The 17,250-nt window shown below is 47.1% G+C and overlaps 1 protein-coding gene across 1 annotated transcript in view; it reads left to right on the top strand.

The window, feature by feature from the left end:
* LOC135909510 (decapping and exoribonuclease protein-like) overlaps nucleotides 1-17,250 on the top strand; it is a 104,892-nt gene that overhangs the window by 55,401 nt on the left and 32,241 nt on the right. Inside the window, exons 3-4 of the mRNA XM_065441484.2 lie at nucleotides 1,168-1,390; nucleotides 14,505-14,640. Coding sequence (XP_065297556.1) covers nucleotides 1,168-1,390; nucleotides 14,505-14,640 — 359 coding nt within the window. The remainder of the gene's footprint in view (nucleotides 1-1,167; nucleotides 1,391-14,504; nucleotides 14,641-17,250) is intronic.

Below are 17,250 nucleotides of genomic sequence, written 5' to 3' on the forward strand. Positions count from 1 at the left end.
ACCCAACAGGTACTTACTGAGGTTAAACATTACGCCTTTCACTTCTTCCTTCCTTTCCGAGTCCTCATTCTACTTTACTTACATATGAGTACCTTTGAGAGCTGCCTTTTATGCAATCGCTTTTTCACACACTGTTAATTATTTAGAAAGGTTTTTCGTGATACGCTGTCTTAGAATGTTCACTTGGAGCATGTTGCACCTCGTTAGGGGTTGTCAGTGTATTTTTGTATTTATTGCAATTCAGGCTTGTTGATACCCGAACTTTTGTGCAAAAGCTTAGGTTAGTCAACTGCTAAATATGGCGTGTCTGTTTCATTTTTAGCATCTCGTATAAACTGAAACCAATCATCTGCGTCTTAACAAGCATCGCCGCTGCGGTTGCCTATGGAACATCTTATCACGATGTTTCTCTGTATAGATGAGATATGTTGAAATGATTCCTGTAGCGATGCACTAGACGGTTTATATAAGCATTACTTTTCTGATGTCTTCAACATTCCAAATATAAAACGATATATACGTAAAGTTGAACAATATTATATTCCCAGAATATAGAAACTAATTACGGATAGAAAACTTGTGCTTTTTATATACCATATAACTTTATTAGATAAATTCTGGATACGACACTACCTGCCATAAGAGCAACTAAGACGTACATAAGGTTATAGGTCACAACGAACCATTGACACAGATCCGTCCTTTCAAATGAACACTAATATCACGTCAATTTGTTATTGTTTATTTCTTATTGTTTAATGTGTATTGTGGAAGGCTGTGAAATACCTACCGACACACCTTGACAAAGAATGGCATTATGGAGATCGATTTTGAGAATGATGCGTACCGGTACAATTCCATGGGACACAAAATCACCTCAAAGAATCATTAAGGAGCATCAAATACCGAGCATTAAATTCCAAGTGGTTCAAGTTGATGTAATGACTGCTCTTGAACCCCGTTCTCGCAGCGCCGAAGCCCGGTGCTCTAGCAATTCGACCATGGACTACCAATGACCAAAGCTAGAAGAGAGAGGTTAGATGAATACGTAGACACACAGCAAACTGTTTGAAATTCCCAAAGAATGCTAATAGCATCAGTAAAGAGCATATAGAATACAGGAAGCAATCTTGTGCTTCAGCACATACACAATCTTGTTCGACGCAGATGAAGCTGGAGCTGCCCCCAAGGAGAATGAAGTCGTCAGGGAAAGCGATGCATACAACGTCGTCCTCCGCTGCCAGCTGGGATCGCACACCATCGTACTAGGCGCCGAAGTTAAAGCGGTGGACCCCTCTGTTCAATGCAAGCCGGGTTCTACGGCTGGATACGTGGAGTTCAAGACATGTGGCGACAACTTCAACAAGGCAAAGCGGTACAAGTTCTACAGGTGGGTGCTAAACAAATGAACTAACGCAAGTGGGTGGTTGTATCCTTCTTAATATCGTTGAACAGGCCGCGTGAGCTTGTGAGCGATTCTGCACTATCGTTAAGCACTTGTTTTGGGGAACAAGTTTCGCAGAAGTTAGAGCAACGGAATGAATACCAGGTTGTCTAAAACTTGCAGAACCGACTCATTGTGGGAGAATCGTGAACCCTCGCATGCTTTCACTCCCACATACAGCATATGGTGCACCGTGACCATTCTATCGCCTTTGAACATTAATGGTGCCTCACGGTGACGCGGATGGCAGAAATGCGCCGCAAGTATCCATTTATTTGCTATCGCAAGCAAAGTCATATTTTAGCCCGAATTGTGAAAAGTGATAGAGATAAAAACTACCCAACTCTAAAAAATAAGGTTGGTAGTTTTATCGGTGGCATGAATTGAAGCACACATTCGGTAACCAATAAATTTGCAGGCATGATAACACACGCACACGGGCAATTAGGAACAGATCTCACTCAATGAGCGCACATTCTACGACACAGTGCTGGCATGATAAAGAGCGCAGACAGAGGGGAGCAAACACTTCGCTCTGGTCGTCGCTGCAAACTTCTCTGAAAGTTGAGATTACACTAGGCGCACGGAAATACAGGCGGTGAAGCCGTCAGCTATCTAGACTCGTCCAGCTTTGCACCCACACCAGATTACCTCGAGACAGGAAACGTAGGCCTCACTGCGCAGGCGTCGCAGCCAGCGCAGCCCTGGCCGGGGATAAAGAGGGGACGCAAGCATCCTCCTGCTACTTAATGCGCGCTTCGTCACCGCCCCGCCGCCTTCAGCCCTTGCGTGCATCAAACCACCAGTCATTTCGGCTCACCTTTGTGGGTTCTTAAGGTCTCACAGCAGTACCGACCACTATGTGTTCGAGCTTAGCGACCTGCAGGGCCGCGTCAGCGGTCGCCTCTAGCGCGCGCCACTTCGCGACAGCTCGGGCCGCAAGGGGCTACCGAGCGACGCATGCCAGGACACAGTATCGCCCTGAATTGACGAAAAGTTTTTTTTTCGGTGGCACCCAACAATGCACAAATGCCCGGTACCAGGGCGGCTCGGGAACCGAAAGGGTCCCGCAACACTGGCGAATATGCAGACCGGGACGCCTATAACACGTCGCTATAGCTGGGACACGCGGCTAGGAAAAGTCCCAGTGACTATACTACTTGATGTCGCAACAACCAGTGAGCCAACTCGTCGCAGCTCGGGCAGTCTCCTTTGCCGCCTTGGGCCTACAATAAAAGCGGCTCGGCGTGGTACGACCTCGCACGTCCTCTAGGCACCCGTTCGTCGGCTTAGCATGCGGAACGAATCAGCACAAAGTACGCGCTTCCCTCACTGGCAAAAGCACAGTGCGCCAGCTCAAGGCCTAGTCACCAAGGTGTCGGCGGACGTGAGGAAGCATGTAAGCCCTACCTATTGAAGTCCCGGATGTAAGTTGCACGCTCTGGCGCGAGAACAGCCGACTGCGGCCGCACCGCGACGTCAGAGCCCCGCCCCCACCGCAAACTATCTCTAGCGGAGCGCCACCGCTGATAACCGCTTGCGGGAGGAACGGGGTGACGCGTAGGAATTGCAGAACAGGTTGATGCACCCGCGAAATGAGGAAATAAGGAGAAGAGGACGTGAGAAGTAAGGAATGCGCCTGCTCAATGTTGCCGGCGTGTTCCTCAATCGACACATCGCCCTTTCCTTAACTGCGCCCCCACCAGTCTCGCAAAGCAGCTAGTAAGGGCTAATGCACCAAAGCTATTGAGCCTTTCATGTACTAGCTCAATGCTAACCTGAGCCCATCAAGTCCTATTGACACCGCATTGTGACATACGAACTAAGATACTTTCATGCGCACTATACAAAAACAATACACGCAGATAGTGATAAAATAAAAAGAAATATATGTTCTAAAATAGAAGAAAATGACGCCGCGACGTGGAGAAATATTAACAATAGTCAGCTGGTCGCGTGGAACAGTGTACAGCGGGTGCAAAGCAAAAATGGTACGTAAACACTATGGCAAAGGCGGGTGGTCGAAGACGTTAAAGTTGCAATGGAAGGCTGGATTTCAGGCCACTCAACACAGGAACGGGTTCACCGTTGTTCCATCGAAGTTGTTGGCGAGCACGACGAGCGCTGCATACATGGTGGTGGCAGTCCCCAACTCCAGCCACGTGGGGTAGGACATTGCCAATTCAGCCGGCCACGCCGCCGTAGCCAGGATAAATGGGCAACCACAACCGCGGCTGCAAGGCATTTCTACGGCAGCGGCGACTGCCGAGAGCCGAGCTCTCGGTCTGACGTCAAAGGGTCGGTGACCTCGTCCACCTTGCACGTACATGATGGTACGATGGAGTTGGTGCGGCTTCGATGGTGCGGCATAAAATAAAATAAAATAAAATAGAAATCTTAAGTCTGCGTAAAAATAAAAAAGAGAACTGTACACGCCACCTATGCAAAAATGAAGCATACTTAAAAAAATTTCGAAACAATTATTACACACAGCATGCGTACTAAAAGAAGAGAAAAAGAATCCACACTGCTAAAACACACTGGCAACATGACTATTCTATAGGACAAAGCTGGGCTGGAGCCAGCTTCTTTTCCTGCACTGGCCGTAAAGTACCTAGCCCACTGAGGCCAGGCATGATACTGAGGGCCTTCGGTTGCGGAAAAAAATGCGCCGTCCTGCACGAAACCCCACGGGTGTCCGTTTTCTCCTGTTGTACCAGTATGTGCTTCCTAATGCGGTCCGACGCCCCGGGTCCCTGGTGCTTGCGAGTGAAGTCACTGGGCACCGACGCGAGGTCATGGGACCGTGACGCAAAGGCCTTCAGGGCAATGATATGGGCATTGCTGAGTTTCCCCAAAGGGGGATTCTTCAGCAAGTACGCGAGCGGAGACCAAGCTTTACTTTGTACGGACCCAGCTACTTAGAAGAGAGCGTGACTGAGAACCCCTTGCTCGTATCGCAATGAGCGTGGTTGCGTTTCACGACTCGATCACCTACATTAGGTGAAAGATGGCGATGCTTCCAGTCGTACTGAGCCTACTGCTGGCCCTTGGCCGAAAGGAAACTGCCTTGCTTTACAAAGAGCCCAACAAAGCCTGCCTCCAAGTGCTGAACCATAAATAGAACCGTCTGCCGGCGCCTCCTCATCCCGGCACCTCCTCGTCCTCCGATCGACTAACACTGGCCACCGGATTTGGCAACTCTCTTGCGACTTTGAGGAAGGCGAGAGAGAAACCAGTAAAGTGATTCAGGGCGGTTGTGATTGCGAACGCGAGCTCACTCAAGTGGTCTGTTCAATTGTGTTGACTTTTGGCAGAGGCCGCCAACATTGGTTTCAAGAGTTCTATTGAGTCTGTCGAATTAGATTGGAGATGGTTGGGTGAAGTGGTTTACTGACTGGGGCTACATGCGGATCCCTAGGAACTAAACACCCGAGCGCTAAAATAGCACGCCTTGTCCGTAATAAGTCTTGTCGGAAAGCTGACCCGACATAAAAAGCTCAGGTACCTCTCAAACCCTGCTCACGCTGTCGCTTTTCGTAGCGGAAACAACTCCATCCACTTAGAAAAATGATCAACGACTACCATCAGTTATGTGACTACCTGCTTATTTCCATGGAAAGGCTCCATCAGATCGCAGGCGGCCACTTGCCATGGACGCTCCCTCGCAATTGGTTTCATCAGCCTGGGCAGCTGGCGACCCATTTATTTCGCCGTTTCACGTCAATAGCGAAAACTGTCACGATGTATGCCCCCGCCGGGGCGTCTGCGTCAGCAGGCCTTTGGTGTGTTGCGACACCACGTACCCGAGCATACGAGGGTTGGACCCTCCCGCGTCTAACCGTGCGCGGCTTAGCCGTGTCCGGGGAAAAGGGGATCCTGGAGGTTGAGCCGATGCCGGGCGTTTGGACCTTTACGGCCCCTCGGCGGAGGCAACGCACCTCTTTGGCCTCGGCTTCACGTAGACGGCACACCTGGACTGATCCACCCGGGGGAACTCGGTAGTTGCCCTTTCCTGTCTTTCTCTCTCTTAAACCTTCGTCGTTCTCTCGCACTTTCCATCTGTCCTGTCCTCTTCTCACTTCGTTTACTCCCAATTCTCCAGGCAGCAAGGGTTAACCTAGTGTAGTTCATCCAACCTTGGATCTATTATATTAGGTTATAGTAGCTATGTACAGCTGGCGCCTGCGTTTCCTTCAGGTCTCGCAGCATCCGCTTGTTTGGCTCGGTGGTGGGTGGGTGGCATAGCTGCCGAAATATAATAAGGTATTTCCCTGATTCCCTGATTTTTCCCCGACTTCCTGATCGCCATCTTTCGAAAAGAGGGTGCACCAAAGAAACTGATCAATTTTTTGCACAACGCAAGGTATCCTTCCCGCGCTACCACGTCATACAGTCAGTGCCCTGATAAGACAGTAAGAACCCTTTCACCATTCACCGTTGCGAAAGTTCTCACCGACGTTCTAGGTCCTGGATACAAAATCACTAAAATGGCTAGCGGTGACCTGCTGCTTGAAGTACGTGGCCAGCTTCAACATGAAAAGATTTCGAGCATTCTGGCTTTTAGTGATGTTGAAATCACAGTGACGCCACATCGGTCTATGAACACATCCAAAGGTGTGGTATCAGATGCTGATCTTTTGAATCTGAGTGAAGAACTACTCGAAGGATGGAAGGAACAGAATATTGTCAAAGTGCAACGAATAACGATCAAGCGCGACAACAAAGAAATTCCTACAAAACATCTTATTCTCACCTTTGCTACAAGTGTACTGCCAGAATCTCTCGATACAGGATACGCAAAAACACGAGTAAGACCATACATTCCAAATCCACGTAGATTTTTCAAATGCCAAAGATTTGGCCATAGCTCGCATAGCTGCCGAGGCCGTTTCACTTGCGCAAAATGTGGTGAAGAGCACACTTCCGACAACTGCACTGGCGCACTCCACTGTGTGAACTGCGATGGTGACCACGCCACATATTCCCGATCATGTCCATCGCCATCATCATCATCATCATCATCAGCAGCAGCAGCAGCAGCAGCAGCAGCAGCAGCAGCAGCAGCAGCAGCAGCAGCCTGGTTACGCCCTCTGCAGGGCGAAGGCCTCTCCCATACTTCGCCAACAACCCCGGTCATGTACTAATTGTGGCCATGCCGTCCCTACAAACTTCTTAATCTCATCCGCCCACCTAACTTTCTGCCGCCCCCTGCTACGCTTCCCTTCCCTTGGAATCCAGTCCGTAACCCTTAATAACCATCGGTTATCTTCCCTCCTCATTACATGTCCTGCCCATGCCCATTTCTTTTTCTTGATTTCAACTAAGATATCATTAACTCGCGTTTGTTCCCTCACCCAATCTGCTCTTTTCTTATCCCTTAACGTTACACCTATCATTCTTCTTTCCATAGCTCGTTGCGTCGTCCTCAATTTGAGTAGAACCCTTTTCGTAAGTCTCCAGGTTTCTGCCCCGTAGGAGAGTACTGGTAAGACACAGCTATTATACACTTTTCTCTTGAGGGATAATGCCAACCTGCTGTTCATGATCTGAGAATGCCTGCCAAACGCACCCTAGCCCATTCTTATCCTTCTGATTATTTCCGTCTCATGATCCGGATCCGCCGTCACTACCTGCCCTAAGTAGATGTATTCCCTTACCACTTCCAGTGCCTCGCTACCTATTGTAAATTGCTGTTCTCTTCCGAGACTGTTAAACATTACTTTAGTTTTCTGCAGATTTCTACATGTCCGACGTGGAAAAAAGAAAAGGATATTATGACACTGAAAGTTAAAGAAAACGTATCATTTCAAGAAGCGCGGAAACGTGTTTCATTAATTCATACAGCCGGCTATGTTGGTGCGGCGCGTAAGGTGGCAACGCCGCAGCAGACTCCGGCATCTTCCGGGCCCACAAAGGGTGTGGCCGCGCTTGTGCCACCAGCCCCCTCGGCGACAGCGGCCAGTGCTGCCTCGCGGTCACAGAAAGAGGGCCCATAGACCTCAGGGTTGGTAGGCACGAAGGTCTCATCTGTTCAGGTGAAGCCTACACGACAAACCCGCCGCTCACAAGAGCGGACGTCCAGTGCCTCGCAAGAGGTAATGGACACTACTTCAAGCCAAATGGCGCAGCAAGCGCCGAAGGACCGCCGCCAGTTTCAGGACTGCGGCAAGAAAGACAAACTCCGCATTACGGGGCCCGGACATGCCCTGTAATCTAAATCAACTTTCCTCTCTAAACACACAGCATACACACACTCTTAACTATGGAGACACAACTATTACAATGGAACGTCAGGGGACTCTTACATAACCTCGATGATGTCGAGGAACTCCTGCGTAAATATAATCCAAAGGTGCTGTGTGTCCAAGAGACCCATTTAAAACTTACACAGACAGGCTTTCTACCACAATTTAACATTTTCCGCAAAGACCGGGACGATGCTTTCGCTTCGTCCGGTGGTGTCGCTATTATAGTTGATAAGCGTGTACCATGTCAGGCCTTGGGACTCTAAACGCCTCTTGAGGCAGTTGCAGTCCGAGCCTTACTGTTAGGAAAACTCGTTACAATCTCTTCTGTATACATACCAACTCACTATCGACTCCAATGAACAGAATTTCTAAGGCTAATCGATGAGCTGCCTGAGCTCTACGTACTCGTTGGGGATTTCAACGCGCACCATCCTCTCTGGGGAGACTCTCGATGCGATGTCAAAGGCCGCCTAATAGAAAATTTTCTTATTTCTTTAGGCGCATATGCTTATTAAATAAAAAGGAGCCGATATTCTATAGCAAAGCACATGGCACGTACTCTTCGATAAATTTAGCTATCTGCTCGGCTACACTTGTACCTTGCCTAGAATGGGACGTGGTTAAATACCCATATAGGAGTGATCATTTTCCCATTTGCCTCAAAACCTTAGAACAAAATGAATTCCTACCACGCCCCCCCTCAATGGAAAGTTGCATCCGCAGATTGAAAAAAATTTGAGGAACTCACCCAGATGCAGCGAAATGTTTTTAAAGATTTTAGTGTGAACGATGCTATTGCTCATTTTACCGCTTTTATAATTGATGCTGCAATAGTGCATTCCGCGAACGAAGGGGACTACAAAAAAGAGGCACGTGCCGTGGTGGAATGAGCAATGCAAGAATGTGCGTAAGGAGCAAAACAAAGCCTGGCGTTTACAACGTCAGTCTCCAACGACAGGAAACCTCATCAACTTTAAGCACGTGAAATCCAAAGGCAGATGAACGTGTCGTATCGCTAAAAGAGAAAGCTGGGAAAAATACGTCGCAAGCATAAATTCCTATACGCAAGAAGCAATATTCTGGAATAGGCTAAGGAAATTAATTAGTCGACAAACCTACAGCATACCTTTGGTTGATGATCAAGGCTACAGCCTTCAAGACCAGGCGAACACTCAGGGACAACACTTCGAGCGAGTTTATAGCTCTGAAAACTACTCAGAGTCATTCCAGAAACATAAACAGATAGCTGAAAGTAAGGCGCTGAACCGTAAAAGTAGCGGAACTGAACCATACGACCATCCTTTTAGCATTGCCGAGTTCAGAGCTTCCTTGAATGGCTGCACGAAATCGGCACCACGAGCCGACAGTCCTGTACATAATTATAAAATATCCTCACCCTGACACGCAGATGGTTCTGTTGTCTATTTTCAACATTATCTGGGAAACAGGTGACATTCCACTGACATGGAAAGAGGCGATTGTAGTCCCTGTCTTGAAACAAGGTAAAGATCCGTCCGCTGTGGCAAGCTACCGGCCCATAGCGCTCACAAGTTGTCTATGTAAGCTCTTTGAGAAAATGATAAATCGCAGGCTTTTGCACTTCCTTGAATCAAACAAACTCTTTGACCCATATCAGTGTGGTTTTAGGGAAGGCTGATCGACGACAGACCACCTCGTTCTCATTGAAGCATATATTCGCGACGCTTTCATACATAAACACTTCTTTCTTTCTGTATTCTTAGACATGGAAAAAGCTTACGATACTACGTGGCGGTATGGAATTCTACGTGACTTATCGGCAATGGGCATCCGCGGAAAAATGCTTAATGTAATACAAAGCTATTTATCAAATCGCACATTCCGTGTTAGAATTGGTAATATCCTCTCGAGGCCATTTCTACGGGAAACTGGGGTACCACAAGGTGGCGTGCTTATCTGCACACTTTTTATCATAAAAATGAATTCTTTGCGCTCATCAATACCGCGTAGTATATCTTATTCGGTATATGTCGGTGACTTACAGATTGGATTTAACTCATGTAATCTCGCTATCTGTGAGCGACAAGTGCAGCTTTGTCTAAACAAGGTGTCTAAGTGGGCCGATGAAAATGGCTTTAGGCTCACTGTCAGCACGAGTACCTGTCTTCTTTTCACACAAAAAAGAGGTCTTATAGCATATCCTGAAGTTGAACTTCAGGGGCAGCACATACCTGTGAGCACAGAACACACATTTTTAGGCGTATTTTGGACACAAAATTAACCTTTATTTCACATCTGAAGTACCTCAGAAACAAATGCCTAAGAACCATGAACATTCTTAAAATTTTGTCACACACAACGTGGGGTAGTGATAGGAGATGCATAATGAACCTTTACAAGAGCCTCATTCGAACACTCTTAGATTATGGGGCAATAGTTTATCAATCGGCTAGCTCGAGTGCATTGAAGATGCTGGATCCTGTACATCACCAAGGTATCCGCCTGGCGACCGGTGCCTTCAGGACAAGTCCTGTGGAGAGTCTTTACGTTGAAGCTAATGAGTGGTTGCTTCTTCTTCAGAGGTCGTATTCAAGTTTTGTGTATTTTTTTAGGGTAAATGCAAACCGCGAACACCCCTATTACCCAATTGTAAACAATATGACATCTGCAACTCTATTTAATAATCGACCGGCAGTTAGGGAACCTTTCTCACTGCGTGTACGGAAACTCAGTCAAGAAATGGATGTTCCACTTTTTAAAAACCCTCTAATGGTTCCTGTCACGCTATGTCCGCCGTGGCAATGGCAGCTCGTTGAGTGTGACACTTCATTTGTTCAAATAACGAAGAATGCTCCCCAGGTACACATTGAAATGCACTTTCTTGAACTTCAGTCGAAGTACTCTTGCCAGGAATTTTACACAGATGCCTCAAAGTCGCATGCCGGAGTTTCGTATGCAGCCGTTGGCCCATCATTTTCAGACTCTAACGTCCTGCACCCAGAAACAAGCATATTCTCTGCTGAGGCATATGCTGTACTGACAGCTGTTAAACATATCAAGAAAATGAAATTGCAAAAGGCCATTATATTCACAGACTCTCTTCGTGTCGTAACATCTCTAATGTCACTCCAGAAGTGCAACAATCCTGTATTCAATGAGCTAAATTCGCTCCTGTGCACAGCATATTCATCTAATCAGCAGGTCATAGTATGTTGGGTACCTGTGCACAGAGTCATTAAGGGCAACATGCTTGCAGATGAAATTGCCACATTCATTGCAACGAAAGCTGGCAACTGTTCCGTAGGTATCCCTGCCTCAGACTTAAAGCCGCTTTTGCGCAAAAAACTTAGAAGGCGTTGGCAACACAAGTGGGACACCGAAGCCTCGAATAAACTCCATTTGATCGAGCCACAATTAGGAAATTTGCCACCGATAATAAAAATAAGGCGAATCGAGGTAATTTTCTGCCGCCTTAGAATAGGTCATACGTATGGCACGCACTCTTATGTCTTGACCAGTAGTGAACCTCACATATGCTCTAGATGTGGCCAGATACTAACCATCTTCCATGTCTTGCTAGAGTGTAGAGAATTGGAAACTGAAAGGAAAAAAACACTTCCCTCTAGCTTACTGGCAGAAGATTCCTTTTCATCCGGCAATGTTTCCTAGTGCTGACCCATTTTTTTGCAGAAAATCAGTTTTTGCCTTTCTGCAAAATGTTAGTTTATTGCAAATTATAGGCCGAAGAGATTCGTAGCACAGCGTCTTGCCAGACGCTGCTGCTGCGATAGTAGCATTTTCTAGAGCACGTGCCTACAGGCCCTTGCATTTAAGGGCCTCATTGAGGCAATAGTGCTATTGGCGTTTATATATTTTACTCCCTAATTCCACGAGAGCATATTTTTTTGAATTCATAGCGCATCCCAAACTCATTGCAACAATTTTACGATACGTACTTATTTTACCACTCTTTTTTAGGCCCCTATACAGCCAAGTTGCATTGTTATAGCCAACCAGACGCCATTGGTCATTATTTGCATCACTGATAGCATTAAAACATTGTTCGGCGCTCTTTGACCATGACTGGCTCCTGCGCCATGAAACACCACATATAATCATCATCTTCACTATGTATGCGAGGCCAGGTCACACTTCGGCTTAGTTTCACAAAAACTTTGGAGCCACTCAAGTGACCGACCAAGGGTTCGTCATGAGAGGATCGCAACAGTGTGATTATCCGACTTTCTGGATAGCCACTTTAAGCGGGTCCATAGACTCATCATTGGTGGCGATGTACTTCAGCAGGAGCCCATCATGACCTAGCTAATATGACGCTGCGTATGAATATGAAACAAACACGCTGGTTCCCGTCCACCTGCGCCCACCGCACTACCAGAAGCGTCTCGGCGCTGCACCTCCCTGAGAACGTCGCTCAATCCATGACAAAACGGATCAAGTTGCGTGGCCTTCGGTAGCTCTTGTGTGCTGGAGGAGATACTAGTTCTCAAAAAAGAGTGATTTCTGAAGTGAAGGCGCTAAAATGACGGAGGACAAAGAAGAAACACACACACACAGGGCGCCCAACTATCCATCCTAACGTCAAAAAAGAGATTCCAGTCTCGTTCCCACTCTGAACTGCAGCCACTGGCGTCATGGGTTCGCGTTCGAGAAGTTCGCCCGCTAGCCCCCTTTGCGGGACGCTGCTTGCCTAGAGACCGTAATAACAGGTTTGCCCGTCGGTGGACTCGCCTATTTCTCCGCTTGTTTCGCCCCCGACTCTTGCTGGCGCAAAGGCACCCGCAGAGGCTGCCCACCTGGAGGAACGCTCCTGGTAGACAGTGGGGCAGGAGATACTGCGTCAGCTACCACTTTTATGTTCCTTTTTTGGTACTGCGCTGGAAAGCCATAAGCCAACGTAGCGCCATGTGGCCTTTCTGCACTATGAATTTACTCCCATCAAGGTAGACATGAAATATACATACGGCAAACACGATGGATAGGCACTCGTCAGTCAGGGGCGAATTCCTCACTGCCAGTATCAAAGCGCGGCTGGCACAGGCCAACAGCTGCAACACGCCATCGTATTCCTGTAGGAGGAGCGCTCCTAAACAGAGATGTCTCTCACCTGTCGGGACTACGAACACTCTGGTCAGCTGGGGTAGTATCAGACGCACTGTCTCCGCATTGGTGCTATACAGATGGCAAAAGGCGTGCTGCTGCTCAGGTCCCCACTACCACTCGGCCGACTTACCCAAGAGCTTGCTCAAGGGCGCCTGCACATGGACACAGGACGGGATGAACAACCGGTAAAAATTGGCCCTTCGTAACAAGCGACGAATGTCATATACGTCTTTGTGCGCGGGGAAGTCGAGAATTGCCCGAAGTTTCATCTGGTCGGGCTCAATGGCTCCTCCGCCCAGCTTAAACCCTAGGAACGGAACCAGAGCCTTCGCAAGATTCAGTCATCGTGGCGGCAAGCATCCTCTCGAGCATATCGGCAACATGGGCCAAGTGTCCTTCAAAGGCTCGTGATAAAAATACGGTGTCATAGGGGTAGAGCATGCTTAATGACCACTTCGCTTCACCGATGATGCAGTCCATGAGTCTCTAAATGGCTGCAGGACAATTGAAAAGACCAAAGGGCATACGAGTACACTCAAATAACCCTCTGTGGGACATGAACTTGGTAGTGAACCGGTCACGATCACTCATCCGAACCATTTGGGAACCTTTGGAGGCATCCAGCGCTGAACGAGTGGCAGATAACATCTGCCGATAGCATCGTGTCCAGCAAACCATCGATCACCTGCCACTTGGCCAGGCTGACATATCGGGGCTTACTCATCAAAGGAAGCGCGTCTCCAGTTTCGATCACCTGACGAGCCAAACCGTTATAGCCAGATTGATAGTGGAAGAGCTCTTTTTGCTTGCATAACAGGGCTGGTAAATGAGCCTTCTCTGTATCATCTACATGAACCTCACTGAAGAACGGCAGATTGAGCGAGTTGGTGGTTTTCCATACTTAAAAACAGCGTTAAAACGTACACCGGACGACAGAATAGAGGATGAGACGCACACGGCGCTGACTCACGATTGCGTTTATTGCAAAAAAACCCGATGGCTTTGTAAATCCGTACATCAAGAATGCGCGCATGCTAGATATGAATAAAAGCACGTATCATTCCCAAGACATAATCACGTGAGCGCGGGTGAAATTAACATTGTTGTTCACCCCGGTTCAGCAAGCCCATTTCCTTCAAAGATAAGTTTACGGAAGACTGACTAATACACTCACTACCTTTTCTAATTACGTAAAGGCTTCCGCGACTTGCCTTGTAACGCTATCACTGTGGACAAACAGGATTTTTGTGTCGTGAAAGAACGGTTTACTCGCATTCGAAACAGTGGTGTTGTATACTGGAGCTGCGATGAAAAACTGGAAGGCGTGGGATGAAGGCGTGGGATTTTGATGTGAGCGAAATGCAGCGACGCCAGAGCACCGTGTATTGGGTGGTCGCTAAAGAAACCAGGTGGTCAAAATTATCCCTGTGTCCCCTGCTATGGTGTGCTTTATATTAATATCGTGGCTTTTGCCACGTAAAGAAACAAAATAATACATTTCCTTCGCGCCAATAAAACTTAAATTTTCGTGAAGTTACTATGACATTTTGGTAGTAATTGCATACCTGTCCTAATTGATACTGGTAAGTTTGTGAAACCACTCTTATTTATCGTCGGCTGTTGTAAGGGACGATAGGTAAACAATGTTTTCTTCACCGTGTCCCTGTATGGTGCTTAAGCGCGTTTATTTCTCGTTGTTGCCGTTGCAGGCATGGGTTGCTACGCTGGTGGGCCCACTGCCGCTTGGCTGGCAGCCCGAAGGCGTTTTGCGGTTTTCGCAACGAAAAAGGAATTGTCTTTTCTGTCCAGGAATTTGACGTTATGAGGATGCCGGAGAAGGCTGCGGTAAGTTGTGTGCCACCCCAGTCGCAGTTCTGTATGGGTGGTGTATGCGTCATCTAAGATAATGGAATCCTGTACACTAAACACATTCCATAAAAAAAATTCAAGAGACAGTGCTGCGAATGCCACTGAAAATTGCTGTCTGGACTGTTGATCGTAAAACGGCGTGACACTCGTAATCTAAGGTCAGCGAGCCTGAGGAGAGAGCGAGAACACTGAGATGATTGCGATTCTTTTCGCAGGCTTCAAGGGGGGGAACGGCTTTGCTTCGAGGGGACGCTAAGACAATGCGAGAGCTTGCCAAGCCGTCACAACTAAAAAGAATATTAAATCCTGCGGCTTTGCCCCCAAAGGGCCTCACAAATCTGCGAATCTTCTACCCACTAGGGCACTCTGGGCCGCACGTTTCGGCTGCAAGGTAGCCTAGCCGCCTGCGGAGTTAGCTTACTGAGCTATGTCTTATGCTGGGTTGCGGTACTCGGAAGTTCAAAGCCACCCCCCCCCCCTCTTTAAAAAAAAAAATCTGCGATGGTTTATCTGCGTACGACATCCTCCAGTGCACTACATCTGCAGGTTTGGAGTGGCGCCTGACACCGGCGATAAATGCCGAGAGCGAGTGGGACTATACTAATCCAGGTACAGCCAAATTAGGAAGGCCCACTAAGCTTGAACAAAGACACTCCCTTACCAGAACAGGAGTTGACCTGCCTGGTGCAGTATTCGGCCACAACCTCCCCAATGATATCTAGAATTAACTCGCGGCCCTCAGTCCCCAGCAGCTGTGGAGCACCGGTCTAAGGCGGCGGTGAGACCTGTAATGCCGGGGAGGGTGCTAAGAATCTCCGGGTCCGGACAGGGTGCCAATGGAAACTGACCCTCTCAACCTTTAATTGCCGAACTCTGTCGAGTGAGGTTAGCTTAGCAGTACTTTTCGAGGAACTATTAGACGTTGTTTGGGGTATCATCGGCCTTAGGGAGATTACAACTGGTGAGGCTTATACATTGCTCAATAACAGCCCTTTCCTCTGCTATGAAGGTCTCCCTGATAAGAAGCAATATGGTGTAGGATTCTTAATCCATAAGGACATAGCAGGCAAAATCGACGAATCCTACAGAGTTAATGAGAGGGTAGCCGTAGTCATAATCAAACTTAATATGATGCCTAGATAAAAGGTAATACAAACCTACGCTCCAACATCCAGCAGCGACCAATAGGAAGTAGAGCAGTTTTATGAAGGTGTAGAATTAGCGATGAGAAAATTGCAAACTCAGTATACAGTAGTATTGGGTGACTTCAATTCAAAAGGGTGGAAAAAGCAGGTGGTTGAACAGGCAATTGGCAACTACGGTGTCGATTCTAGAAACCCTAGAAACGCTAGTAGGATTCGCAGCAAGGAATAAGCTGAGAATAATGAAAACCTTTTTCAGGAATACTAGCAACAGAAAGTGGACCTCAAGAAGCGCTAATAGTGAAACAAGGAACGAAATTCATTTCATACGTTCTGCCGATCCCAGCATAGTGCAGGATGTAGAAGTGACAGGTAGGATAAAGTGCAGTTATCGTAGGTAAGTGAGGACTAGCATTCACCTCAATTTCAAGAGAGGATGCGTAAAACTGATCAAAAAGAAACAGGTAAACTTAGAGGCAGTAAGACTAAAAGCATACAAATATAGGCTGGTACTTGCAAACAAATTTGCAACCTTAGAACAAAGATGATAATGACATAGAGCTAACGAATGAAACCACGACGAGGCTGACTTCAGAGGCATCAACTTAAGAGGGAGGCAAGGCATCAAGGCAACCAGTAGGCAAACTCTTCCAAATAACAAAGGACCTAATAAAGAAATGACAAAGAATTAAAGTGTCCAACTCAAGAAATAAGATAGACTTCGAGGAACTGTCAAAACTGATCAACAATGCGAAAATAAGTAATATTCAAAATTATAACGTGAGAAAGACTGAGGAAGCCGTAAAAAATGGACGCAGCCTGAAATAAGTGAGAAGGAAACTTTGCAGAGGCCAAAGAAAAATGTATGCACTGAAAGATAGGCAAAGTACAAACAATCTCGAATGTATAATAAATGCAGCGGAAGAATTCTATGCTGACCTTTACAGTAAGTACCCAGAGGACTCAGAACTCCATTCGGAACGATAATGAACAGGATACAGAAAGTACTCCTCCAGCTAGAGATGAGGTCAGAATGGCCTTGCAAGACATGAAACGGGGAAAAGCGACAGGAGAAGATGTAATAACTGTCTGTTTAATCAAAGATGGGAGACATAATGCTTGAAAAACTGGAGGCTCTCTATACGAAATGTCTATCAACTGCAAGGGTGCCAGAAAACTGGAAGAATGCAAACATTATACTGTAATCCACAAAAAGGGAGACATTAAACAACCGAAAAATTATAGGCCTATTAGCTTACTGCCAGTATTGTATAAACCATTTAGCAAAATAATATTCTATAGGATAAGACCAACACTGAACTTTAGTCAACCAAGGGAACAGGCGGGCTTGAGGAAGGGATTCTCTAGAATGGATCACATCCATGTCATTTATCAGGTTATCGAGAAATTCCCAGAATGCCATCAGCCTCTATATGGCTTTCAT

This window comes from Dermacentor albipictus, chromosome 5 (genome assembly GCF_038994185.2).
Source record: "Dermacentor albipictus isolate Rhodes 1998 colony chromosome 5, USDA_Dalb.pri_finalv2, whole genome shotgun sequence".
Lineage (NCBI taxonomy): Eukaryota > Metazoa > Arthropoda > Arachnida > Ixodida > Ixodidae > Dermacentor > Dermacentor albipictus.